The 22,491-nt window shown below is 40.2% G+C and overlaps 1 protein-coding gene across 6 annotated transcripts; it reads left to right on the top strand.

The window, feature by feature from the left end:
- Window positions 1-4,131: 4,131 nt before the first annotated feature.
- On the top strand, window positions 4,132-21,792 carry haao (3-hydroxyanthranilate 3,4-dioxygenase). Of its 6 annotated transcripts, none has more exons than XM_051650976.1 (11): window positions 4,132-4,369; window positions 8,567-8,650; window positions 8,757-8,785; window positions 10,244-10,521; window positions 13,603-13,709; window positions 18,765-18,854; window positions 18,942-18,985; window positions 19,663-19,808; window positions 20,657-20,725; window positions 21,122-21,204; window positions 21,432-21,792. In XM_051650976.1, exons 2-11 carry the CDS (start codon window positions 8,628-8,630, stop codon window positions 21,505-21,507), a joined length of 945 nt encoding a protein of 314 aa, XP_051506936.1. In that variant the 5' UTR covers window positions 4,132-4,369; window positions 8,567-8,627; the 3' UTR covers window positions 21,508-21,792. The 6 variants fall into 6 exon arrangements, with proteins under 6 accessions (XP_051506936.1, XP_051506939.1, XP_051506938.1 ...); XM_051650979.1 differs by lacking the exons at window positions 8,757-8,785; window positions 10,244-10,521 and adding exons at window positions 5,461-5,552; window positions 5,655-5,733 and having other exon boundaries at window positions 4,145-4,369; XM_051650978.1 differs by lacking the exons at window positions 4,132-4,369; window positions 8,757-8,785; window positions 10,244-10,521 and adding exons at window positions 4,400-4,973; window positions 5,117-5,552; window positions 5,655-5,733.
- Window positions 21,793-22,491: the final 699 nt, after the last annotated feature.

Below are 22,491 nucleotides of genomic sequence, written 5' to 3'. Positions count from 1 at the left end.
GATTCACATCGATCTCAAACCCTCGCCGCTCAAGAACAACCATAACAACAACAAAAAACAATTGCGGTAAGTCATGGCATCCGCTCATATTATTGCTTCCTGCATTGCATGCCACATGTTTACTATAGCTTCTTCCATCAGCAGTGAGGGGTTTACATGTGATAAATGTAAGGAATTAGTCAGGCTGACGGAGAAGGTTAATGAGTTAGAGAAACGCATCTGAACGCTAGTGGAGGTCAGTGAGAAAGAGAAGCTGGTAGATAACGTTTCTGATGCGGGTAGAACAGTGAGCAACACACACACTTTGGTTCCGTCTGTAGAGCCAGGGCGTTTGGGTTACGTCTCAGTGGCATACTCGCTCAGCAAAGCGACTCCACTCTCCTGTTCCTGTTAGTGTTTCCAATAGATTCTCCCCACTCAGTGATGCACCCACTGAGAATCATGTTGAATGCGTCTTGGTTATAGGAGATTCTATCATAAGGAACTTGGAAATAGAGACTCCAGCCACTATTGTTAAATGCATTTCGGGGGCTTGGGCATCTGATATCAGATCAAATTTACAAGTGCTGGCTAATGCAAACGTAGATTTTCTAAAAGTTTTATTTATGTCGGCACTAACGATGTCCGGCTTCGCCAGTCGGAGATCACTAGAGATAATGTTAAAGAGGTGTGTGAACTTGTAAAAACAATGTCAGACACTGTAATATGCTCTGGCCCCCTCCCTGCTCGTCGTGGTGATGAGGTTTATAGAAGATTAGTGTCACTGAATGGCTGGATGTGAGTGGTGTCCAGAGAATAGCATAGGTATTCTCTTGTAATTTGGCTCATAGACTTAATAGTGATAGTTTTTGACTAACTTGGGCCCAGGTCAGGAAGCAGACAAACTGGCTAATCCAAACATTTGCTAGCTGCCTTGAGACATCACACAGGTCACATAAACAACAACACATAGAGACTGTATCACCTAGATGTCATATAGAGTCTGTTCCCCGAACTACCAAACACAAACCTCTCACTAAATAATTTAGAAAAAATTTGATTAAGGTAAAACATGAAAATAACAAAAAAAAAAAATGTAAAATGAACATCTTATAAAGGTAGGGCTACTAAACATTAGATCTCTTTCAACCAAAGCACTAATTGTAAATTATATTTTTACAGATCATAGTTTGGATGCACTCTGTTTGACTGAAACCTTGTTTAAACCGGATGAATATATTTGTTTAAACAAATTTACTCCCCAAGGTTATTGTTATAAACATGAGCCTCACCTGAAGGGTCGAGGAAGAGGTGTTGCTGCAATTTACAGTGAAGTTTTTGGTGTTACTCAGAGGACAGGATATTAGTTTAAGTCTTTTGAACTAATAATGCATAATGTGACACCGTCAGATACAATTAAAAAATCTGTGTCATCTTTTGCCCTTGCTATAGTATAAAGATCACCTGGGCCATATTCTGATTTCCTTGGTGAATAGAATACTGTGGATAGAGCTTTAATTGTTGGTGACTTTAAAATTCACATAGATAATGAAAATGACACATCGGGATTAGCATTTATCGATATTCTCAACTCACTTGGAGTCAGACAAAATGTAACAGGAGCAACTCATCGCCATAATCATACTCTAGATTTAATTCTGTCATATGGAGTTGATATTAATACTATAGAAATTATGCTGCAGAGCGATGACATATCAGATCATTACCTCGTCTCTTGTATGCTGCGATCAGATAATGTTACTCAATCTACACAATGCTATCGTTTAGGTAGAACTATGCTTTCGACCACTAAAGATAGCTTCACTAATAATCTTCCAGATTTATCTCATGTACTCAGAAAGCCAAAAAGCCTAGAAGAACTTGAAGTAATATCAGAAAATATAAATACAGTCTTCTCTAGCACTCTTGATAGTGTCGCCCCCCCTTCGATTAAAGAAAATTAAAGAAAAAAGCCCCGCACCATGGTACAATTATCACATTCATGCTCTTAAGAGTGCAGCTCAGAAAATGGAGCACAAGTGGAAGAATACAAAATTAGAGGTATTTCGTGGTGCATGGAAAGATAGTGTCTGTAGCTACAGACAGGCACTAAAAGCTGCCAGGTCAGCATATTTTTGCAAACTCATTAAAAATAACCACAACAATCCTAGGTCTTTATTCAGTACTGTGGCTAAATTGAATAGGAATAAAGCCTCGACTGAACCAGATATCCCGTCGCTGCACAATAGTAATGACTTCATGAATTTCTTTACTGATAAAATTGAAATAATCAGAAATAAAATTGGAATTATGAAATCGTCTGTCACAGTACCACAGAAAACAGTATCTCATAATTTTACTCATGAGCAACTTCAATCTTCGCCGTCATAGGTCATGAAGAGCTAATAAATCTTATCAAAACATCAAAAACCACAACATGTATGTTAGATCCAAGACCAACTAAGCTCTTAATAGGGGTATTCCATGTAATCTCAGAACCTCTTCTTAATATTATTAACTCCTCACTATCCTTAGGACTTGTCCCAAGAAACTTTAAAATGACAGTTATCAAACCGCTTATTAAGAAGCCACAGCTTGATCCTGAGAACTGGCTAATTATAGACCAATTCAAATCTCCCGTTGATGTCGAAAATACTAGAAAAGGTAGTGTCCTCCAACTATGTCCATTTCTAAAGAGAAATGGTATATATGAACAATTTCAGGATTTAGGCCCCATCACAGTACAGAGACTGCACTTATCAGAGTTACAAATGACTTGCTCTTATCATCTGATCGTGGCTGCATTTCTTTTCTAGTGCTTTTAGATCTTAGTGCTGCCTTCAAAACGATAGATCACGATATTCTCTTGAATAGGCTAGAGAAATATGTTGGCATTTGTGGACTAGCATTAGCATGGTTTAGGTCCTATTTAGCAGACCATTACCACTTTGTCTGTGTAATCGAGGAATTGTCAAATCAAACAAAAGTTAAGTATGGAGTGCCACAGGGATCAGTTTTAGGGCCTTTGCTTTTCTCCTTATATATGCTTCTCCTGGGAGATATTATCAGGAATCGTGGAATAAGTTTCCACTCATATGCCGACAATACCTAACTTTATATTTCTTCTAAATCTGACGAAATTTTACAATTCTCCGAATTAGCAGGTTGTATCAATGAAATCAAAGAATGGATGGCCAGAAAGTTCCTTCTCCTCAATTCAGACAAAACAGAGGTACGTACTATTACATCGTCTTCTAAAGTGAAGAACTTAAGAGTTATATTTGAAACCAAACTGTCCTTTGAAAATCAAATTTCCAATGTTTGTGGAACAGCATTCTTCCAATATTGATATGTTATGACACATGCTCTCTGTTGCTGATGCCGAAAAACTAATTAATGCGTTCAAGACCTCAAGACTAGATTATTGTAATGCATTACTAGGAGGATGTCCTGCAAGTTAAATAAATAAACTTAAATTGGTTCAAAATGCAGAAGCTAGAGTGCTGAATAGAATCAAGCAATATGATCATATTAGCCCCATTTTATCATCGTCATTGGCTACCTGTTAAATTTCGTATTAATTTTTAAATTTTGCTAACTACGTACAAAGCTTTGAATGGTCTTGCTCCGCAGTACTTAAGTGTCCTTCTACCATGCTATATTCCATCACGTTCATTATGATCACAAAATTCTGGCCTGTTAATAGATCCTAGAATATCAATATCCACAAAGGAGGTAGATAATTTTCCTATTTGGCTCCTAAACTATGGAATAGTCTCACTAACACTGTTCTGGATGCAGACACACTCACCCAGTTCAAGTCTAGACTAAAGACTCATCTATTTAACCAGGCATACAACTAATTTATCCATCAACTCACAATAAGGCTGCTTTATTTAGGTCTGCCAGAACTAGAAACATTTATCATGCTCTATAACTCTGCAAAAAACTGAATGGCATCTATGCTAATATTATTCTATTTGTTTCCCTGTCTCAACCTCGGGATTCATATACAAAATAACACTATTGAGCTTCAAATGTGGTGCCACTTCTTGTGGTTCTAACAAATGTCTATCAGTCTTATTTATGTGGTTTGAGGGCCATTCTGCATGTACTTCCTTTTTAAAGTCCCTTTTTTCAGCCCCTTTGAGGGACGTAAGATCTAAGCTTTGACATGGCTCTTCACAACTCTCCATTTCTTGTTTAGGGATATTGTCTTCTTGTAAACTCCACTTGTATTTTTCTGTAAGTGACAGATGACTGGCAAACTGAAAACCGATGTGTTCTCTGCAAGTGATCTTTGGTACAATCAGGAAATCACGTTCCAGAGTGAAATGGGAACATAACACTTCCTTTCTGTATCTCATGTCATAAATTCACTCTGAATCAGGTACATTTTTAAATTGTTTATATTTCATACATTGCATATTATTGTGACACTGCTGTGCTCAGGAACATAATCTGTTAACACATTTATAAAGTAATGTTTACTTGTACTTATGAATATAAAATGTTGTATTTCAAGAATATTGTAAAAAGTAGGGAGCAACTAATCAAATGATTTACTACTGCATGTCTGATAGTGGTAACACATCATGTGAAAAGCTACTAAAATTCCTTTGTTTTTGCTTTGATTGTATTGATTAAAATGTGTAATATTTAGTTTCTGTTTAAAATGTAAGTTTATTGTAAAGTTATGTTAGATTATGGATGTTCTGGTGGTAAACATTAAGCTAAAATATTTCCTGCTCAGAGGTTTCACTTCCACCTTCATTGTTGAAACAGTTCAACAATTTTGGAAGTTTAATTTCTTCATTGTATTCTAAAGGAAGATATATTTGAATAGGTAGTTTGATGTCATCCTTATTTCAAAATTGTGTACAGTGTGATTGTGTACTGCATTGTGTTTTGGTATGAGTGTCTCAGTTATAATCTGATGATTTTCTGGAACAATTGAGGAGAGAAGAGAAAGAGATTAGGAGCTTTTTTCATAGGTATACTTTTTTACATTGTACATTATACTGTAAGTGTTAAGAAAAATACAATTATTTTTCTTCTTTTTTTTATGGACTCTCTTCTCCAAAACAAAAATTTGTTGCATGCGTTGAACTTAGGCTGTGATAAGCATGTCTTCCAGAGGATTGGTGAAGCTACTGTCATGAGAAAGCAAGACCATCAGAATTGAATCATTTAATTGGGCATTCAAAATCAAGTAGAACGTTTTGATACAGACTCTTGCAAGTCAGTGTTCTTTGTATTGAAATGCATGTTTATGCTGCAGCGTCAGCACTGATAGTTTACTGCTGCGTAAACATGGATTTCAACCTCGTGTACACGTACTTATGAGCGCCGCCCCCATTGTTCAGTAACTCACAGGTAGTCTGTCCCAAATTCAAGCACTAGTGAAATCACAGAGCACAAAGTGGGTGCCAACACAGACAGATTATTTCATTAATTTTGCTGTATTCCTAAACTTGAAAGAAAATGACCAACAAATCTCTTCATGTCAACATTGACAAGTGGATTGCAGAGAATGAAAGCTCTTTTCTACCGCCAGTGTGCAACAAATTAATGTAAGTGAGTTCAGGCTGTCTTTCATGAAAAAAGAACAAAATATGCTGTTATATATTCACATTTACATCTCATAATTGACTTCATTACATGGTGTTGTTTAGGTTCTTTTATCAGTTGAATATTATGTATGTTGGTGGTCCAAACGTGAGGAAGGATTATCACATTGAGGAGGGCGAAGAGGTGAGGAGCTATTCGTATGATTGAGAATAATGTACAAATTAATATGAGATACTTGCTGACTCCTGTTTTGATTAAGTGCACTCCTTTTGAGGAATCAGACTGTACCTAGCAGGCTAGCAGGTGATAAGACCGGAATTACCACTGAGCTTTACTAAACGTCAGTGGTTGAACTCTGAACAGCTGTGATAATAGATTTCCCCAGGAAAAGGAAAGAAATGATTCACAGGTAATAACTAAAGATGATTTGACATTGACAGTACAATCTTGGCAGAGTTTTCAAAAATTGCTTCAAAACCCACCATTTGTTAATTATTACCAGTCGAGATTTACAGTACACCACAAAACAAATGACTTGCAGTGCATTACGTGCATTTGACCTCTTTAAACTGCAGTATTTTTACTAATACACTGTTCATTTTTTTTTTTTTTTCTGGTTAATTGGGACAAAGTTTCTGTGATGGTGCAATTGTTTACTGCTTACCAGGTGAATGTTTATATCAAATATATATTCAGGGCTCCTCACACTTTATTGTCCTTCATGATTTTACAATTATTTGCTATCAAAACCAATAAGTTATTATTTTGCCTAGATTCAGGACATCACAGGCATCATCATAAAGCCCAATCAAGTTTTAGAATGCCTTTACTGTGTAAATATACATTATGACCTCTCTCAACATGATTTGATAATTTGTCAATTAAAGTAAGTGTGACAACGTCAAGATAATGCCACCATAGATCCTAAACAAGTAAATTACAAATAATATCACAATACTACTGTTAAGATCGTTTATCGTCATTATAGTGTTATAGTATGTCTCTGTGTAATAATGTGACTTTAACATTAAGGGGTGAGTTCACTAAACAGGTATTTCAGTGCAAAAACTAGCATCTACTTCTGATCTCACAGAAAATTCTGCAAGAGTAGAGAAGGATCTGAGTAGGTTGAAATTTCTTCATCTTAACTCGGTCTGTGCTTCCGGAAATTCGAAGCACTGCCTCCAGTGGCCACAGCGAGAATTGTTTTTGACCAGAGGGGCACGTGTTTTGGTTGTAATGTCCACTCAGGGGCGCCAAAAGTGAGTTGTAATGCCGAATGCTTTTAGTTGTAAATTATATGATATGATATGATACAGATACATTTGGTAGCAACATGTCAACTTCCCATGCGATCATGTTGAACCACTTACATTTTAGTTTAACAAGGTGCTGTCTGCACTGAAATAGTGATGCATCTTGGGTACTTAAAATTAGGGGGAGAGTATGACATGCAGCAAAGTGGTAACTTATAAAAAATAATAATAATAAAAATAAAAAAAAATCAATTTCTGCATCAAACAATACTCAAAATAATACTGAAAAAGTACTTTTTCCTCAGAGGTGCCTATTGTAGCAGCCTGGAAAGCAGCCCCATTTCCTTAAAAGTTATTTGTCTTTGTTGTAATGTTTGTTTTACAAATATAGCAACTATAACAAATGGGAGAGAGGGAAAAATCACCTTTTAATTAAACCCATATCATAACAGATTTTGATATAATTACATTTCTTATTTATTTACTTATTTCTTTGTTTGTTTGTTTGTTAGAAACAATACAAAGTAATCAGACATCTCATTGATGTAAATGTGCCAGATTTAGCCAAAATGCCTAATTTTCATCTGCTGTCCATGGGCAGGTGGATGTCAAAGTACAAAATTAATTTAAAATACAGTCTATGCACACTATACATAATTTAAAAATCACCATAACAATCAAAACCAATTACCAACTAATTCAAAGAACATGCTGTTCAAAAACACAGTCATATAAGATCCATTAGACAATACTGTTTGCATTAAGTATCATTTTGATAATTTTGGTTTGAGAATAATCAGACTTTTTTATTTTTATTTTTTTAGAGAAAACACCATTCAGTGTTTCTGAGTCAAACGCTCATCATCTAGAAGTCAAGCGTCCAGATACTCACAAACTTTCAGGGCAAAAAGAATAATATCCCACATTTTTATTGATCACCTCTCAGTTGCCCAATGCAATGCCCACCTTAGCCCACCTGTAGACAGGGCCTTAGCTAGTGGGGTGAAAGTTGGTAATGATTCTAGGGGCCCACAGGTCCAGGGGGGCCCCATATCAAATTATAAACTGTATTTTTTTAATAGGAAAGTGGCCCAGAGCAATATGCAGAAATGGGGCCCTGAATACTTTGTTTCCAAATAACATTTTCAGCAAGTGAATAGAACTGACTCTGAGGAGCACATAATATTACAACGTTGAAAAAAAAAAAAAAAAAAAAAAAGAAAAGAAAAATATGTAACATTCACCTCATGTAAGTCAGCCAAAACTCTGTCAATATTTTCATTTTGGCCACTAGAGGTCAGTGCAAACCATACAGATGAGTTAAGTTATGACTATATTTGCTCTAGACGTTCTACCCAGTTGTTTTGAGTTTGCTGTTGAGTGTAGTTGAAGTGTAAGCTTTGTGAATGTTTAACAGCAAAGTTATTACATCAGATAAAGTTCATAGGGTGGAAATATAGATTTTCTCAGCAGTCACAGAGCACTCTGGCTATTGAAGTGAAGTTCCTGGTTTTTGCGCACCATCCACCGCAAAAGCTATTTCAAGGGCTGTAAAGTAAAACACACTTGTAAAGAAAGAGCTTCTGTCACACTTGCACTACCTGTACTACATTTGTAATACAAGTCACAGACAGTTATACAAAAACTAAAAATTTCAAAGGTATAAAACAAAAGTTAAAAGATTTATTATCCATAGTTCACAAAACATGAGTTCTAATATTGTTCTCACTGACTTTCAATTGATTGTCTTTGTGTTGCAGCTCTTTTACCAGGTCAGGGGTGACATGGTTCTGAAAGTGATAGAGAACGGCAAGCATAAAGATGTACATATCCGAGAAGGAGAGGTAAGAATCATGACAATGGTCTGGCTTAGCTGCCCTCCATTTGTGCTGTCATTGAAATGACTCAGCTGTTATTGCCTGACATTCTGTAATCATCTACCCATGCCAGGTGGGACACGACCCAAAAATGGACAATAGGTATGTTCGGAAAGGGTTTTGGAGAGCAGGGAAAAACAATGCTAAATGCAAATAATCAAATGCAACTAACCATCAGGGTTGGGGAGTTATGAAATACATGTAACGGGATAACGTATTTAAAATACAAAATATAAGTAGATGTTTTCCACTACAGTTACAATTTAAATCATTGGTATTTCTAGCCATTTTACATGCACATGTTATGATCATATTTTTTTATCAAGAAAATTCATAATGGATCATAATTTCTTTTTTTTAGTAAGACCTTTGATATTAGGGCAAAAATCATATTCTTGATAATATTTTAAGATAAAACGATGCGTCCCGTATTTAATCAATACGGGACGTGATTTGTCCCATACTTAAGCTGGTCAGATGGTGTCACGGTGAAATCATTCCAGATCGCCAATTTAACATTGATATAATTTGACCGTCTGAAAAGTCCACAAATGGTGGTAAAACTGTGGAGTTTTTTCTATATAAATGTTCAATAAAATCAAACAATGAATGAATACAATCATAAAGACAAGTACAGGTGAAGGAAAAAAATAAACAAATAAAATAAATAAAAATTATTAAAAAATGTAAAAAATATGTATAAACCATCCAAAATGTATACATAAATTAAATAAAGAAGACAAATAATAAAAAAAAATGAAAATAAATATATTTTTAAAATATGATGTATTTTTCATGGGTCAGGAAAGTTCTCATTTTAGCATATAAGAAAAGGATATAACATTTTTATTAATAACACATATTAACTCAACGCATTTATTGCTAAAACTGTGGAGGATGTGGTTAGGGGCCATGATTTTGTCACAGTCCCGGTGAGTTCACCGGTTTGTTCTGTTTGTTTTGTTTTTTCTCTCCCTCTTGTGTCTCAGGTGCTGCCGGGTGCGTGATTGGCATTTCCATGGGAACACTGATTGTCCCCATGGGAACACTGATCATGCCACTAATTAGCATGCTGACAGCACCTGTTCTCCATTGATTCTCTGCCTACTTAAACCCTTTGTTGTGTCATGATCTTTGCTAGATTGTTGTTGTGTGTTTGATTAACTCACCTCACTCTCTCTGCCTCAGTCGGTCCTGTCTTGTGTTTTCTGTGTTTGTTGCCAGTCTCTGCCTGTGTGTTTGGATTTCAGTTACCATCCAGCCTGCATCTTCGCTTGCCATTGTCTCCACTGACACTTCATGGAGGATTCCTTACGAATCTGCTCTCTACACTGCCACGACGCATACACGGCTACAAATGCACTCTTCACGGAGGATTCCTCACGCATCTGCGCACTACACTGCCACTACGCACACACTCCTATGAACAAACCCATCACATTCTCGCTGCAGTTGGTGCCGGGGGTCACTGTTTGCCAGCCCTGCTTTGCTTTTGAATTCCTGTTAATAAATTATGTGAACTGTTCCTCTGCTCTTGGGTCTCTTGCTTGCCTTCAACAGAACAATCTAGCCAGGATGGACCCAGCGGAGGAATCCAGTCTTCCGTCCGCCCTTTCTCAGCAGGGAGCTTTACTGGGACATCAGCAGAATCAGATCTCCACTTTAACTGGGCTCTGGAGATGATGACATCGCAGCTTTCTGAGCTCACATCTGTTGTTCAAAACTCTGCCAGCCTCCCGATACCGGTCCCACCAAGGAAGCACCCTCACCGGCTCCGGCAGTTCCCCACGTTTCTGGATGCTCTGAGCCCTGTCTCAATCCTCCAGCCCCATTCTCAGGTGAGGCGGGTTCTTGCCGCACCTTCCTTTCACAATGTTCCTTGTTCTTCTCATTGCAGCCCTCTGTTTACCCATCGGAGACAATGAAGGTGGCATGCATCATCACACTCCGGGCCGGTGAATGGAGAACCGCCATGTGGGACAACAGACCTCCCTGTTGCACTTCATTCCAAGTATTCCCTGCGGCGCTCTGCTGAGTGTTCGATCACTCGGCTCAAGGTCATGAAGTGGAGAGAGTTTTATCTGGATTGTCTCAGGGAAACCAGCTGGTCTTGGACTATGTGATCGAGTTTTGCACCCTCGCCGCATCTTGTGGAGTGATCACGCGCAGTGGGACCAGTTTCTGTATGGGCTATCCGACAACATCCAGGATGAAATCTATGACTTGGACCTGCCTTCCCGCATCGGCAACCTGGTGGATCTGGCCATCTGAGTGGATCAGCGACTGACCCTGCGATGCCGCCATCGCCATTCTCCACCTGCCCATGTGGCTGACCGCTATACCCAGTCCACTGTTCTGGCCAGGCCATCAGAATCACGGTCCAAGGCAGAGCCCATGCATATCTGGAGGACTCAGCTTTCTCTAGAGGAGAAGCAGCGATGCCTCACCCAAAGACTCTGTTTGTATTGTGCCCATCCTGTCCATGTCTCTGCCTCATGTCAAGTTAAAAGCCACTGCTCATCAGTAGGCAGGGGGTTACTGGAGAGCGCAACACCCCTGAGCAAAACCCCTGGACTATGGACACTTCTCCAGGCCCGACTGCAGTACGAATCAACCAATAACGCTGTTTCCGCATTGGTGGATTCCAGAGCTGAAGAAACTTTTTGGACATCGAAATGGCTTCCAAGTGGCAAGTTCTGATGGTCCAGTTGGATGAACCCATCACAGCCCATACCATCAGTGGCACACCCCTGAAAATCGTCACCCATTCCATGAGCCAGTTACCTTCATCTCCGGAAATCATTCAGAACTGTAGGCCTTGTACCTGGCCCAATCTTCATTGGCGCCGGAAGTCTTTGGACATCCTTGGTTGGTGACTCACAACCCACACATAAAGTGGTCAACCTACACTGTTCTTGCTTGGATTTTGTTCTGTTTGTCTCACTGTCTTAACTATGCTGTCTCTCCTGTCCAGTCTTGTGTTTAGTTTCAGGATGAATCGGTGGATTTATTCAGAGTACCATTGGCATACCATGACTTGAGGGCGGTGTTCAGCCAGTCCTGTGCCACGACCCTTCCTCCTCATCACCCGTACGACTGCACTATTGATTTGCTTATTGGCACTTCTTTCCCGCGAGGACGGCTGTTTTCGCTCTCTGCTCCCGAGAGGGAGGCCATGAACATCAATGATTCTATGACAGCCAGTCTCATCCATCCTTTCTTCTCTCCAGCAGTGTTGGGGTTCTTCTTTGTGGAGAAAAAGGACGGCTCGCTTAGACCTCGCATAGATTATCGGGGGCTGAATGACTTCATGGTTAAGAATCATTATCCTTTGCCGCTGATGTCTTCAGCTTTCGAACTCTTGCAGGGAGTGTCCGTCTTTACGAAGTTGGACTTCCGCAATGCTTATCATCTTGTCCGGATCAGGAAGGGGGATGAGTGGAAGACGGCTTTTAACACCCATAGGGGGCACTTTGAATATTTGGTTATGCCTTTCGGATTAGTCAATGCCGCAGCCGTCTTCCAGGGACTTGTGAATGATGTGCTTAGAGACATGGTCAACCATTTTGTGTTTATCTGTCTAGATGATATTCTGATCTTCTCCCAGAATATCAAGGACCATGTTCTGCATGTCAGAAAGGTGCTTCAATGACTGCTAGAGAATTGGCTGTTCATTAAGCTGGAGAAGTGTGCATGCACAGTCGGTTCCATTCCTGGGGTTCATTGTTTAATCTGAGGGAGTGCGCATGGACCCTACCAAGGTCAGAGCCATCTCCGATTGGCCAACCCCAGATTCCCGAAAGGCTTTGCAGAGGTTTCTGGGGTTTGCAAACTTTTATCGCTGGTTCATTCCCCTCCCCAAATTACCCACAGCGAGGGAGACAGCGGTGGCATTCATTAACTACGTCTTCCGCATTCATGGCCTCCCGGTCGATGTGGTTTCTGACAGAGGTGGCCAATTTGTGTCACGTTTTTGGGCAGAATTCTGCCGACAGCTGGGGGCTACTGTGAGTTCGTCCTCTGGGTTTCATCCCACAAATGGGCAGGCAGAGCAGGCTAATCAAGAACTTGAGAAGACCCTGCGCTGTATGGCCTCCCGCAATCCATATTCTTGGAGCTCTCATTTAGTCTGGGTCAAGTATGCCCACAACTATTTGCCGTCTTCTTCTACTGGGTTATTACCCTTCCAGTGTAGCCTCAGTTACCAGCCCCCTTTGCTCTCCGCCCAAGAGCCTGATGTTCAGGTCCCGTCCGCTCACGCTTTTATTCAAAATTGCTGTCACACCTGGAAAACCGCAAGAGAAGCCCTCATATGGACTGGCACTCGTGTTAAGAAGTCGGCGGACCGGCACCGGTGTAAGCCCCTAGCTTATGTGTGTGGTCAGAAGGTCTGGTTGTCCTCCAAGGATATTCTGCTCAGACTCCCCTCACGTAAGCTGGGCCTTAAGTTTATTGGGCTGTTTCTCATCATCAAGGTCATTACTCCTAACAAAGTTCCATCTCAAGTTACCTCCCTACCTTAAACGCATCCATCTCATATTCCATGTTTCTAGAATCAAACTGGTTTTCCGGGGGGGATTCCTCACGAATCTGCTCTCTACACTGCCACTATGCACACATAACTACAAACACATCCATTGCATTCCCGCTGCAGTTGGTGCTGGGTCCTTCACTTTTTGCCAGTTAATTCTTGTTAATAAATTCTGTGAACTGTTTCTCTGTTCTTGGGTCTATTGCTTGCCTTCTGACAGGTTTTTGGATGCTTTCTGCTAGAAAATATGTTCTTCCTGTGCAAATTTGAAATTTGAAAAACTTAAAATGTAAATATAAAATCCAGGTTCTGAATGAAAACCATTTGAGAACCATTGCAAAACATGCTTAAATGTGTCAAATAGCCTTATATTTGTTTCTGTTTTCAGATGTTCCTGCTTCCAGCACGGATTCCCCACTCCCCCCAGAGACAGGCAAACACAGTGGGGCTGGTGGTGGAGAGGAGGAGGCTTTGCTCAGAGACGGATGGCCTCAGGTACTTGAGTGAACTCCCAGTCAAATACATCCTCCATCATTTCTACTGTTACCCAACCACACTCACAAGTCACTTCTCATCTCAAACACACATTGGAATCAATTACTTGTGACCTTAAGATCACAGACTTGCCTGTTATTTATGACTTTAATAAGAGCCATTTTGATTATAAGCATAATTGTGACTGTACATCATCATACCATTAGCTAGGTAACTCTTAGCCAATCACATGTAAGCCATTGCTTTATATGTCTGCTCACAATCTGTCACATTGCTGTTTCAGTGTGCTAACACGGCAATCATCAACAGCTATTATGTCCTATGAAGACTTAGTTTCGCTCCACGATGAGTCAATACCCGCTCAGAACACAGATTTCTTTCCATGCTCCTTACCTTACATCCAGGATCAAACAGCTCCTCGGCACAGTGAGTGTCTGCATACACAGGAGTCCCAATGGGATCGCTGCCCCCTCGGAGGATTTTAGAAATGCTAGCCGACAAAGGCATCTCCATCGATCCCGATCTCTCTAGGTCTCAGGTGAATCAGCTAGCTCTCGACATCCTGGGAATCGCACCTTCTCTTCCTCATGATGCAGCCACGACTTCTCAACTCTCTGTCCCCACTTCAGAAACCACGGGGTGTAAGCTTTCCACTAAATCCGGAACCCCGGTTATCGCACAGTCACGTCGGAGACTTCCCTCAGGAGAAGCCACAGCATGCACGTCAACCGGAATACTCGAGCAAGTGCTAGAAACCATGAGATCAATCGCCGAGTCAGTTAAAATCATAGATTCCAGACTTTTACTCCTCGAATCTTCGCAATTTTCCATTTCTCCAACTCCAGCACAGACAGCCCCTCACCCTGTAGCTATTTTAGCTAGCCCTCCCCACATGCACGCTGCTCCTCCCTGCTCACACATCAGGTACAAGTTTTGTTTTACCCATTTCAGAAAAGGTCTCGACAGTGCTCAGAGCTCAAATCATCAAAGGTAAAGACGTAAATTTAGCATCTCTTTTGCTTCCCTCTCCCACATGCGATCATCAAATTGTGGACTGCGGGTACGTGTCAGTAGCCCTCAAGTCTTCAGATCCCAGACTTTTGTGCAACCTCCCCTGAGAAATTCTCTGCAGCACTTTCCCCTAGCGCAGGGAAGAACTAGACGCTTACCTCACATTGATCGCCGATTTCAATCAGCAATATGGCGGCACGATTTTCAGCTAAATCCGCCATGTACATTTCCCAGTTTAATAAAAGAATTAACTGGTCCACCTCCGACACAGAGTTGCTCATCAGACTTTTCGGGGGGCATCGAGCGCTCACTAAAGCCATATGCAGCTCGCACGGACATTCGTCCGCAATATGCCCAAAAACTGTATTCACTGCCTCATTTCCCAAGGTTGAGCCAAGAGGCCAAACAGCAAGACATTTCGATGCTCGGGGTCGCTCTATTGACTATGTTAATGGCAGGCCCATTTGTAACAATTTTAATGAATCCGTGTGTGCATTTTCTAACTGTTTTTTTAGTTTCTGCAAGGACCCGCATCCAAAATCCGTGTGTACATGCCGAGTTTGCACCCCCCCCCCCCCAAGGGAATCAATGGGCTTTTTCAAGGAAATTCTAACCCACCATTCCTCCACCCCAATTAATGTTTCGGTTCTCTCGCATTATCTTTCTACTCATCCTGACCCCATTTTTGTTGATTTTCTTCTAAGTGGTTTGACACAGGGATTTCGGGTCTGCGTTCTCTCCCTCCTATCGCACATGCATGTATCAAAAAATCTACAGTCGGCACTGGCAGAAACTGCAGTCGTGTCCGATCTCCTAGCTAAAGAACTAAGTAAAGGTTATCTCATAGGCCCTTTTAGGTCTCCTCCCTTCTGTCCTTTCAGGATAAATCCTATTGGCTTAGCCACTCGCAAATATTCAGGCAAGAAAAGACTGATTTTCAATTTGTCCGCTCCGCGATCAGGATACATGGCTAGTGTGAATGACATGATTCCTTTAAAGCCGTTTTCTCTTTTCTACGCCTCTGTCGATCATGCCATTCAATTAATCACCAAGGCCTGGCATGGCGCCCTCTTCGCTAAAGCAGATATCAAAGACACTTACAAAATCATGCCCATCCACCCCGCCGACTGGCCCCTCTTCGGAGTCAGATGGCAGTCTAAATTTTACTTCGGTGTCCGACTCACCTTCGGGTGTAGAAGTATTTCTACATTTTTAATTCGCTATCGGAAGGCCTATGATGGATCCTTCTCAACCATTTTAAGCTCCCCTTTGTACTACACCTGTTCAACGACTTTCTGCTTATCGATCACACACCCCCATTTTGGACATCCTAACCGAGCTTTTTCACAAGTTGGGTGTTCCACTCTCAAGTGAAAATACCATGAGCCCCACCATGTCTCTCGAATTTCTCAGCATCCTGCTCGATTCTCTAAACATGCAAGCTTCCCTGCCTAAAGATAAAATCGACAGAATCAGGTCAATTTGCAATTTGTCTGTTTCAGTCAGATCTCCTGTCCCTATTTGGCCACCTCAATTTTGCCATGTGCATCATTCCTCAAGGCCGCTCCTTCATTTCCCGCCTCCTCACACTAGCCCATTCCGTAGACAACCTCTCTGACATCATATCAATCGATGACGGCTGCTGCTCGGACCTGCTCTTCTGGTCAAAGCTATTAAATTACTGGAATGGCATTTCCTTTTTCACAATGAAAAACACAAATCCTCAGATGACATGTCCCTTTTCATGGACACGGCTCCCTCTGTAGGATTTGGAGGATATTTTCAAGGATCATGGTTCACAGGGAAATGGCCAGACATATTTCTCAATATAGCTTCCAATGCTCCCTCATCCGTTCTCTTTGAAATTTATCCCATCGTCATAGCCAGCGTTATATGGGGTTCTCTCTGGACACACAAACGCATCATAGTTTTTTGCGACAATTCTGCAGTCGTCACTATAATCAATAAAGACCGGTCCTCTTCTAGCCTCATCATGGCAGAGCATTTCCTGCAACTTCATTATTTCAGACAGACACATTCCTGGGTTTTCTAATGTAATTGCTGACTCCCTCTCTCGTTTTCACTTCCAGGAGTTCTACAGACTATGCCCCTCTGCCAGCAAAAAACCTATCCCCTGCCTACCCCTCTCAAACCTCCTGCTGGATTAAGCCCCTCTTTACTGTCCCTTTTAAATTCTGCTTCAATTCTCATGCAGAGAGGTCTTGCCCGGTCCACACTCACTTCCTATAACTCCACCTGGGCCCACTATTCCTCCTTCTACCAATCACACAGTACTCCTCTTCTTCCTGTTCTGATCTCCACAGTTTGCGCATTCATTTCCTTTTGCTTTTACACTAGACATCTCAAATTTTCATCTATCAACAAAATGGTAGCCGGCATTCAATTTCATGCCAGATGCCACTCTCCCAACACCCCCAGCATTTTCTCCAGTCCCTCCATTCGACTGCTGCTCAAAGGAGTCCAAAAATCCCGCCCCGACAAGAGGTTACCTATCACCCTAAACATCCTTCATCTCATGATTTCTTCACTCAGATCAGGTCTCTTCACAGAATATATTGATGATCCTTTAGAAGCAGCCTTCCTTTTAGCTTTTTTGGGGTTTATGAGGTGCGGAGAATTCACTACGAACTCTATCTCCTTTTCACCTTCTCGTGACCTTTCCTTTTCTGACATTTTATTTTCCCCTAATTCTTTCTCCTTTTTTCTCAAACACTCTAAATCAGACCAATCTGGGTGCGGCCGGAAAATAACCATTTAAAAAATATCTAGCCCCTTTTTCCCCTTCACCTGTATGGTTAAATACCTGGAAAGCCCACACTATCATGGAATATCTTTCAGCAGGGTATTGCAAGACAACATCGCCATTATCGTATGGTTTATGTATGCTGTTCACCCTGGCAAAGATAACCATTAAACAATGGCCACCCTCGTTGGAGGGCTCGAGCCTCATAGGATATCTTTCAACAGGGTATTGCACGACAATATTGCCATTATCGTATGGCTTTATGTATGCTGTTCACCTTGGCAAAGATAACCATTAAACAACGGCCGCCCTCGTCTGAGGGCTTGAGCCTCATGGGATATCTTTCAACTAAGGGTATTGCATGCAACTTCGCCATTATCATATGGCTTTACACATGTTGTTCACCTTTCAGCAAAGATAACCATCAAACAATGTCCGCCCTCGCCAGAGGGTTCATAATCAAATGTTGTTTTCTTTCAACGAAGGGATTGCACGCAACGTTGCCATTATCGTATGGCTTTACGCTACGTTGTTCACCTTTCGGCAAAGATATCCAAACAACGCTTCCCTCGTTGGAGGGTTTTCATAATCAAATGTTGTTTATCTTTCAACAAAGATACTGCACAACAATGCTGGCCTAACGTAGGGCCTCATACCACATTGTTCATCTTTGGCAAAGATTCTGCACAACCAGGGGCTCCTCAATGGAGAGCCCAAAATCGCACTCAAGGACAAGGATAAAATCAAACTCAAAGGAGGAGAGAAAAAAAAAAAAACACAAGGTCAAAATCAAACTCAAAGGAGAAGGAAAAATAGTATTCTACTTTCTCTCTTTTGGGGTAGGCTCCTCGCCCCTGCCTCCTATCTCGGGCAGGATATGACGGTTCCGAGTACAACTTCTTCGGACCGCCAGACGGGGCTTACGCCAAAGAGAGACATAACATTTTCTGTTTTATATTCATCAAATAAATGTCATCTTGAATTTTACTCAAATCTGCAAGTCTTGCAGGACATGGACATGTCTGAAGTGTGATTCCAGCTGGATAGTTTGGTTTTGAGGGCTGTGTGTGTAGTTAATCAGTTAAAAGGTGGTCTTTCCTTGTGTTTAAGATTTTAAGAATGTGGTTTTTGATAATGGGCTGTGTGTATATAGTTTTGGGAAATTGGTATATATCTGTGAAATGCATGTATTCCATTAAAAAATGCTGCAGTTCTACCAAATTGTGGAACACAAGATAAAAGAAATGCCTCTAAGCTATGTGGTTTTATTTTCACTTTAGGTACTTTGTGGATAATAGTACTGATGTCTTGTTTGAGCGTTGGTTCTACTGTCAGAATCTTGGAACCCAGCTTGTTCCCATCATCAAAGAGTAAATCAATTGTGTTTTTGCTCTTTACACAGTTCTATGTGCTTGCATCTGCATGTGTGCACAAGTAAATGGATTGTTTTTGTTCAGGTTTATGGATTCCAAGCAGCATAAAACAGGAAAGCCAGACACAGGTATATGCATGCTCATGTTTGCTTTCCATTGCGCTCTTTATAGTGAATCATGCATGAAACAAGGTGAAATACCATTATATGTAACATGTCGTCACTGTGTGGTCTTTTGTATATCTTCTGTTCTTCCCTATAAAGTTTGTGTAATAAGAAGTAATGTAAGTGGCATTCTTGACTCACATGGTGCCTTAGGCAAGATCAGATGTGAATGATATAATACAAGAAGTGCCACTGAGAGTATAGTGCGAAGAAAATTATAATGCGATTTGAAGGATAAGTAAATCTAGTTCAACTTACCACGGTTGAGGAGCTACTGCAAAGTCCTGTTACAGAAAAAAAGAATAATAATAATTTAGCCTATTTTTAAGATTTATGCATTTCAATTTTAATAAAGAGTAAGCTTTATCAAAATTAAATAAATAATATAACAAAATAGATTTAAATTTTATTAGTTTAATTTTGTTAAAGATAAATCTTAAAAATAAGTACAAACTTTTGTGTGTGTGTGTGTGTGTGTATGCATCTGTTATGTTAGTAAACTACCTGCAAACAGCTTGCATTTCCCTTCTGGGCAGAGGAAAGGATAAGAATGCCTCTATAAACGTCCCCTAAGCCATTACATCAATATTAATATAATTTTGTTTGTCCAGGGCAGTAACTGCAAGTTTAAATTTTTGCAGCTGAACCAATCAAACCAGCCCCATACCCACTCAACACCATGAATGTGATGACACCATTCTGCTTCAGAGAGTGGGTGGAGAAGCAGAAGCCTGCGCTGTCTAGTGGTCAGCCAGTGGACATGTTTGGAGCACAGTTTGAGACTGAGGTGAGGAAGAAGAGGCTTATAAACCAAACAATTCCTGCAGGAGTCAATCAGATGAGATCCTGGCCATAAATCACAGGTCTGACTGTAAGCGAATCCCATCATCAATGTATTGACGTAGGCATGAGGTAGAGAGAGACAGTGCATGTCTGTCAAATACTGAGAGTTCAGAATCATTGCAAGAACAGAAAACTTATGGAACTCGCAACCCATTTTTTTTTTTTTCTTTTTTTTTTCATGAAGTGAAATACTTTTTTGCAAAGAAAGATAAAAAACTAGAGTCATTAGAGTATAAACAAAGTCAGACTGTGTGTAGACTCTTAGACTATGATCTGTCCTGTGACTTATTCAGAAAAAAATAATTTTTGAGACTATTTCACAATCCACAAGTTTCTGTACTGTTGTGTATTTTGGTGCCGATTGTTCAACAGACAAAACATACATCTTTCCAAATAATAATAATAATAATAATAATAATAATAACTTCAGAAAACACAGGTTGTGAACAACAGACATGCTAGAACCTTGAAATTGCACAAATTACTGTATGTAACAGACTGTATGTCTATCCTCCATTGCTTTATTTTCATTCATATCAAATTAGATATGGTGTCTATATTGATTGAGGATCCATATACGCCATGTATTGAGAGTTGGGATTTCTTGCTTTCATTTTTCAATACATGGCACGACTCCACTAATGCTGTCTCTGATGAGGTATAATTTTGGAAATTACCCAAATAAAAAATTTGGATTTAGCAATAAATGTAGTGAATTACAGGAAGTTGGTATCATTGTGACTCAGGTAATGGCAGTAATGCATATGCTAATATTTACGTTCTGACTGTTAGACTGTGCTCTTTGGTCCTGGGATGTCTGAATCTTCAAGAAGACAGACCGATGGCTGGATCTGGCAGCTGGTAACTATCTGACTCATCACCAGGCCCACACAGAATCTATGCACTTAGAACGCCACAACAAAAGCAGTTTTAATATTTGCTCAGAATTGGAATCCCCCACCCCTTGCAAGTGTTTTGGCAAATTTGATTTGATTTCAGTTGTAGGACTCTCAGCCCCATTAAAAACAATTAATCATGTTTAAATCCATTCAGCAGAATTCCACAGGTCTGTACCCCAAATCTGTCCAGAAAACGAGAAAACAAATCCGCAGATTTCATCAGGGCCTTTTCATCATTCATTATCAATGCATCCTTTACACTGTTACAGCTTTTCCTTATTTAGTTTTAATTTTTTTGAATGTTCCTAATGACTAATATTTGTTTTTCCTTTCACTTTTTATTGGGTTTGATCTTCAGGAGGGTTCATCCAATGTATTCATGAACTACAAGGAATACAACCTCTCTGGAGGAGATTGTCTTCTGATTCTTGGAGAGACAGAGTGAGTGTGCTTTTAATCAGTGCTTGAATGCATGTTTGTGGTAATATTCTAACCAGTGCTGCTCGACATAACTTTGGACCAGCAATTCACAGAATGGGAACTCACAGAATGGGAAACTGCAGTGACAGGAAACCAAATGCTGTTTTTTGCTAACAAATATTCATGCCAGTGTGAAAGGTAACAGTTGTTTGGTTAACACCTCTGTATTTATTTGTGTGCTTCTTTAGGTATCAGTGGAAACGATCACAGGATTGTGTTGCTTTGTTTGTTGCTCAAGACCCAGAGCGGAAGAGACCTTATTGAAACATATAAACACATTGAGAAGTACAAACTTGTTTAAGATCAGATACATGAGTTTTATAACTTAACAATGTAAAGTACAAACTAACAATGTACAAACTCTTAAGTCTACACCAAAATATAATATTCATAATGACCTCATATTCACACATTGTTACATAACAGGAAAGAAGAGTAGTTAAGAAGTGCTTTAAAAAATATTTCACAATGTGCCAAGAAATTGTCCAGATCCATGCTTTTAGCATTATAAGATGCTCTAAGCAGATAATAAACTCTCCACAAAGTGTATGTTCTTGTCAGATTTATTGTTCAGTCATAATTATAATCAGTAGTTTTGTTTGATTTTATTTCACTCTTATTATAATATTTGCACCTATGCACCTAATCCATCAGACTGATCTCAGTCAAATCAGAAACAGTAGGTTGACTTTTCTTTAGCTAAAATCGGTCTGTGCTTACCAAAATTCAAAACATTGCCCCCAGTGGCCAAAGCGGTAAGTGTTGTTGGGGTATGGGCACATGTGAGCGCCATTTTCCAGGTGAAATGTCCACAGAAGTTTTCAGCTGTACATGCTGTAATACAGTGTGGAGGACACCAAACACCAAAACCTAAACCTAACCATCTGTGGAGTAAAATGAAATCTTAGAAGGAAAAATGGAACCTCCAAATCACGCTCGTCACTGATTATGCAAGTGCAATTACTTCCTGGTTTCAACATGGGATCTGAAGCCAGCTCCCCAACACTGCTGATGCAACTCACTTCCAGTTGCACCACAGGGGAACATAAACCCACTGGAGCTGATGCACAAATATCTGATAAAAGATAGCTCTTGTTGGTGAGTTGGCATAATGAGGCTGATCGTTGGGTACTGGAACTCTCAGAAACAACATGTCTACTTTTCAAAGTTGAAAAATGTTAAATCCCTCTCGACAATGCATAATATCTTTATTATTTCATCAATTCAATCTTAAAATCTTACATAAGA

The sequence above is a fragment of the Myxocyprinus asiaticus genome, chromosome 23, assembly GCF_019703515.2.
Source record: "Myxocyprinus asiaticus isolate MX2 ecotype Aquarium Trade chromosome 23, UBuf_Myxa_2, whole genome shotgun sequence".
NCBI lineage: Eukaryota > Metazoa > Chordata > Actinopteri > Cypriniformes > Catostomidae > Myxocyprinus > Myxocyprinus asiaticus.
This window is presented reverse-complemented; position numbering and strand designations above follow the sequence as displayed.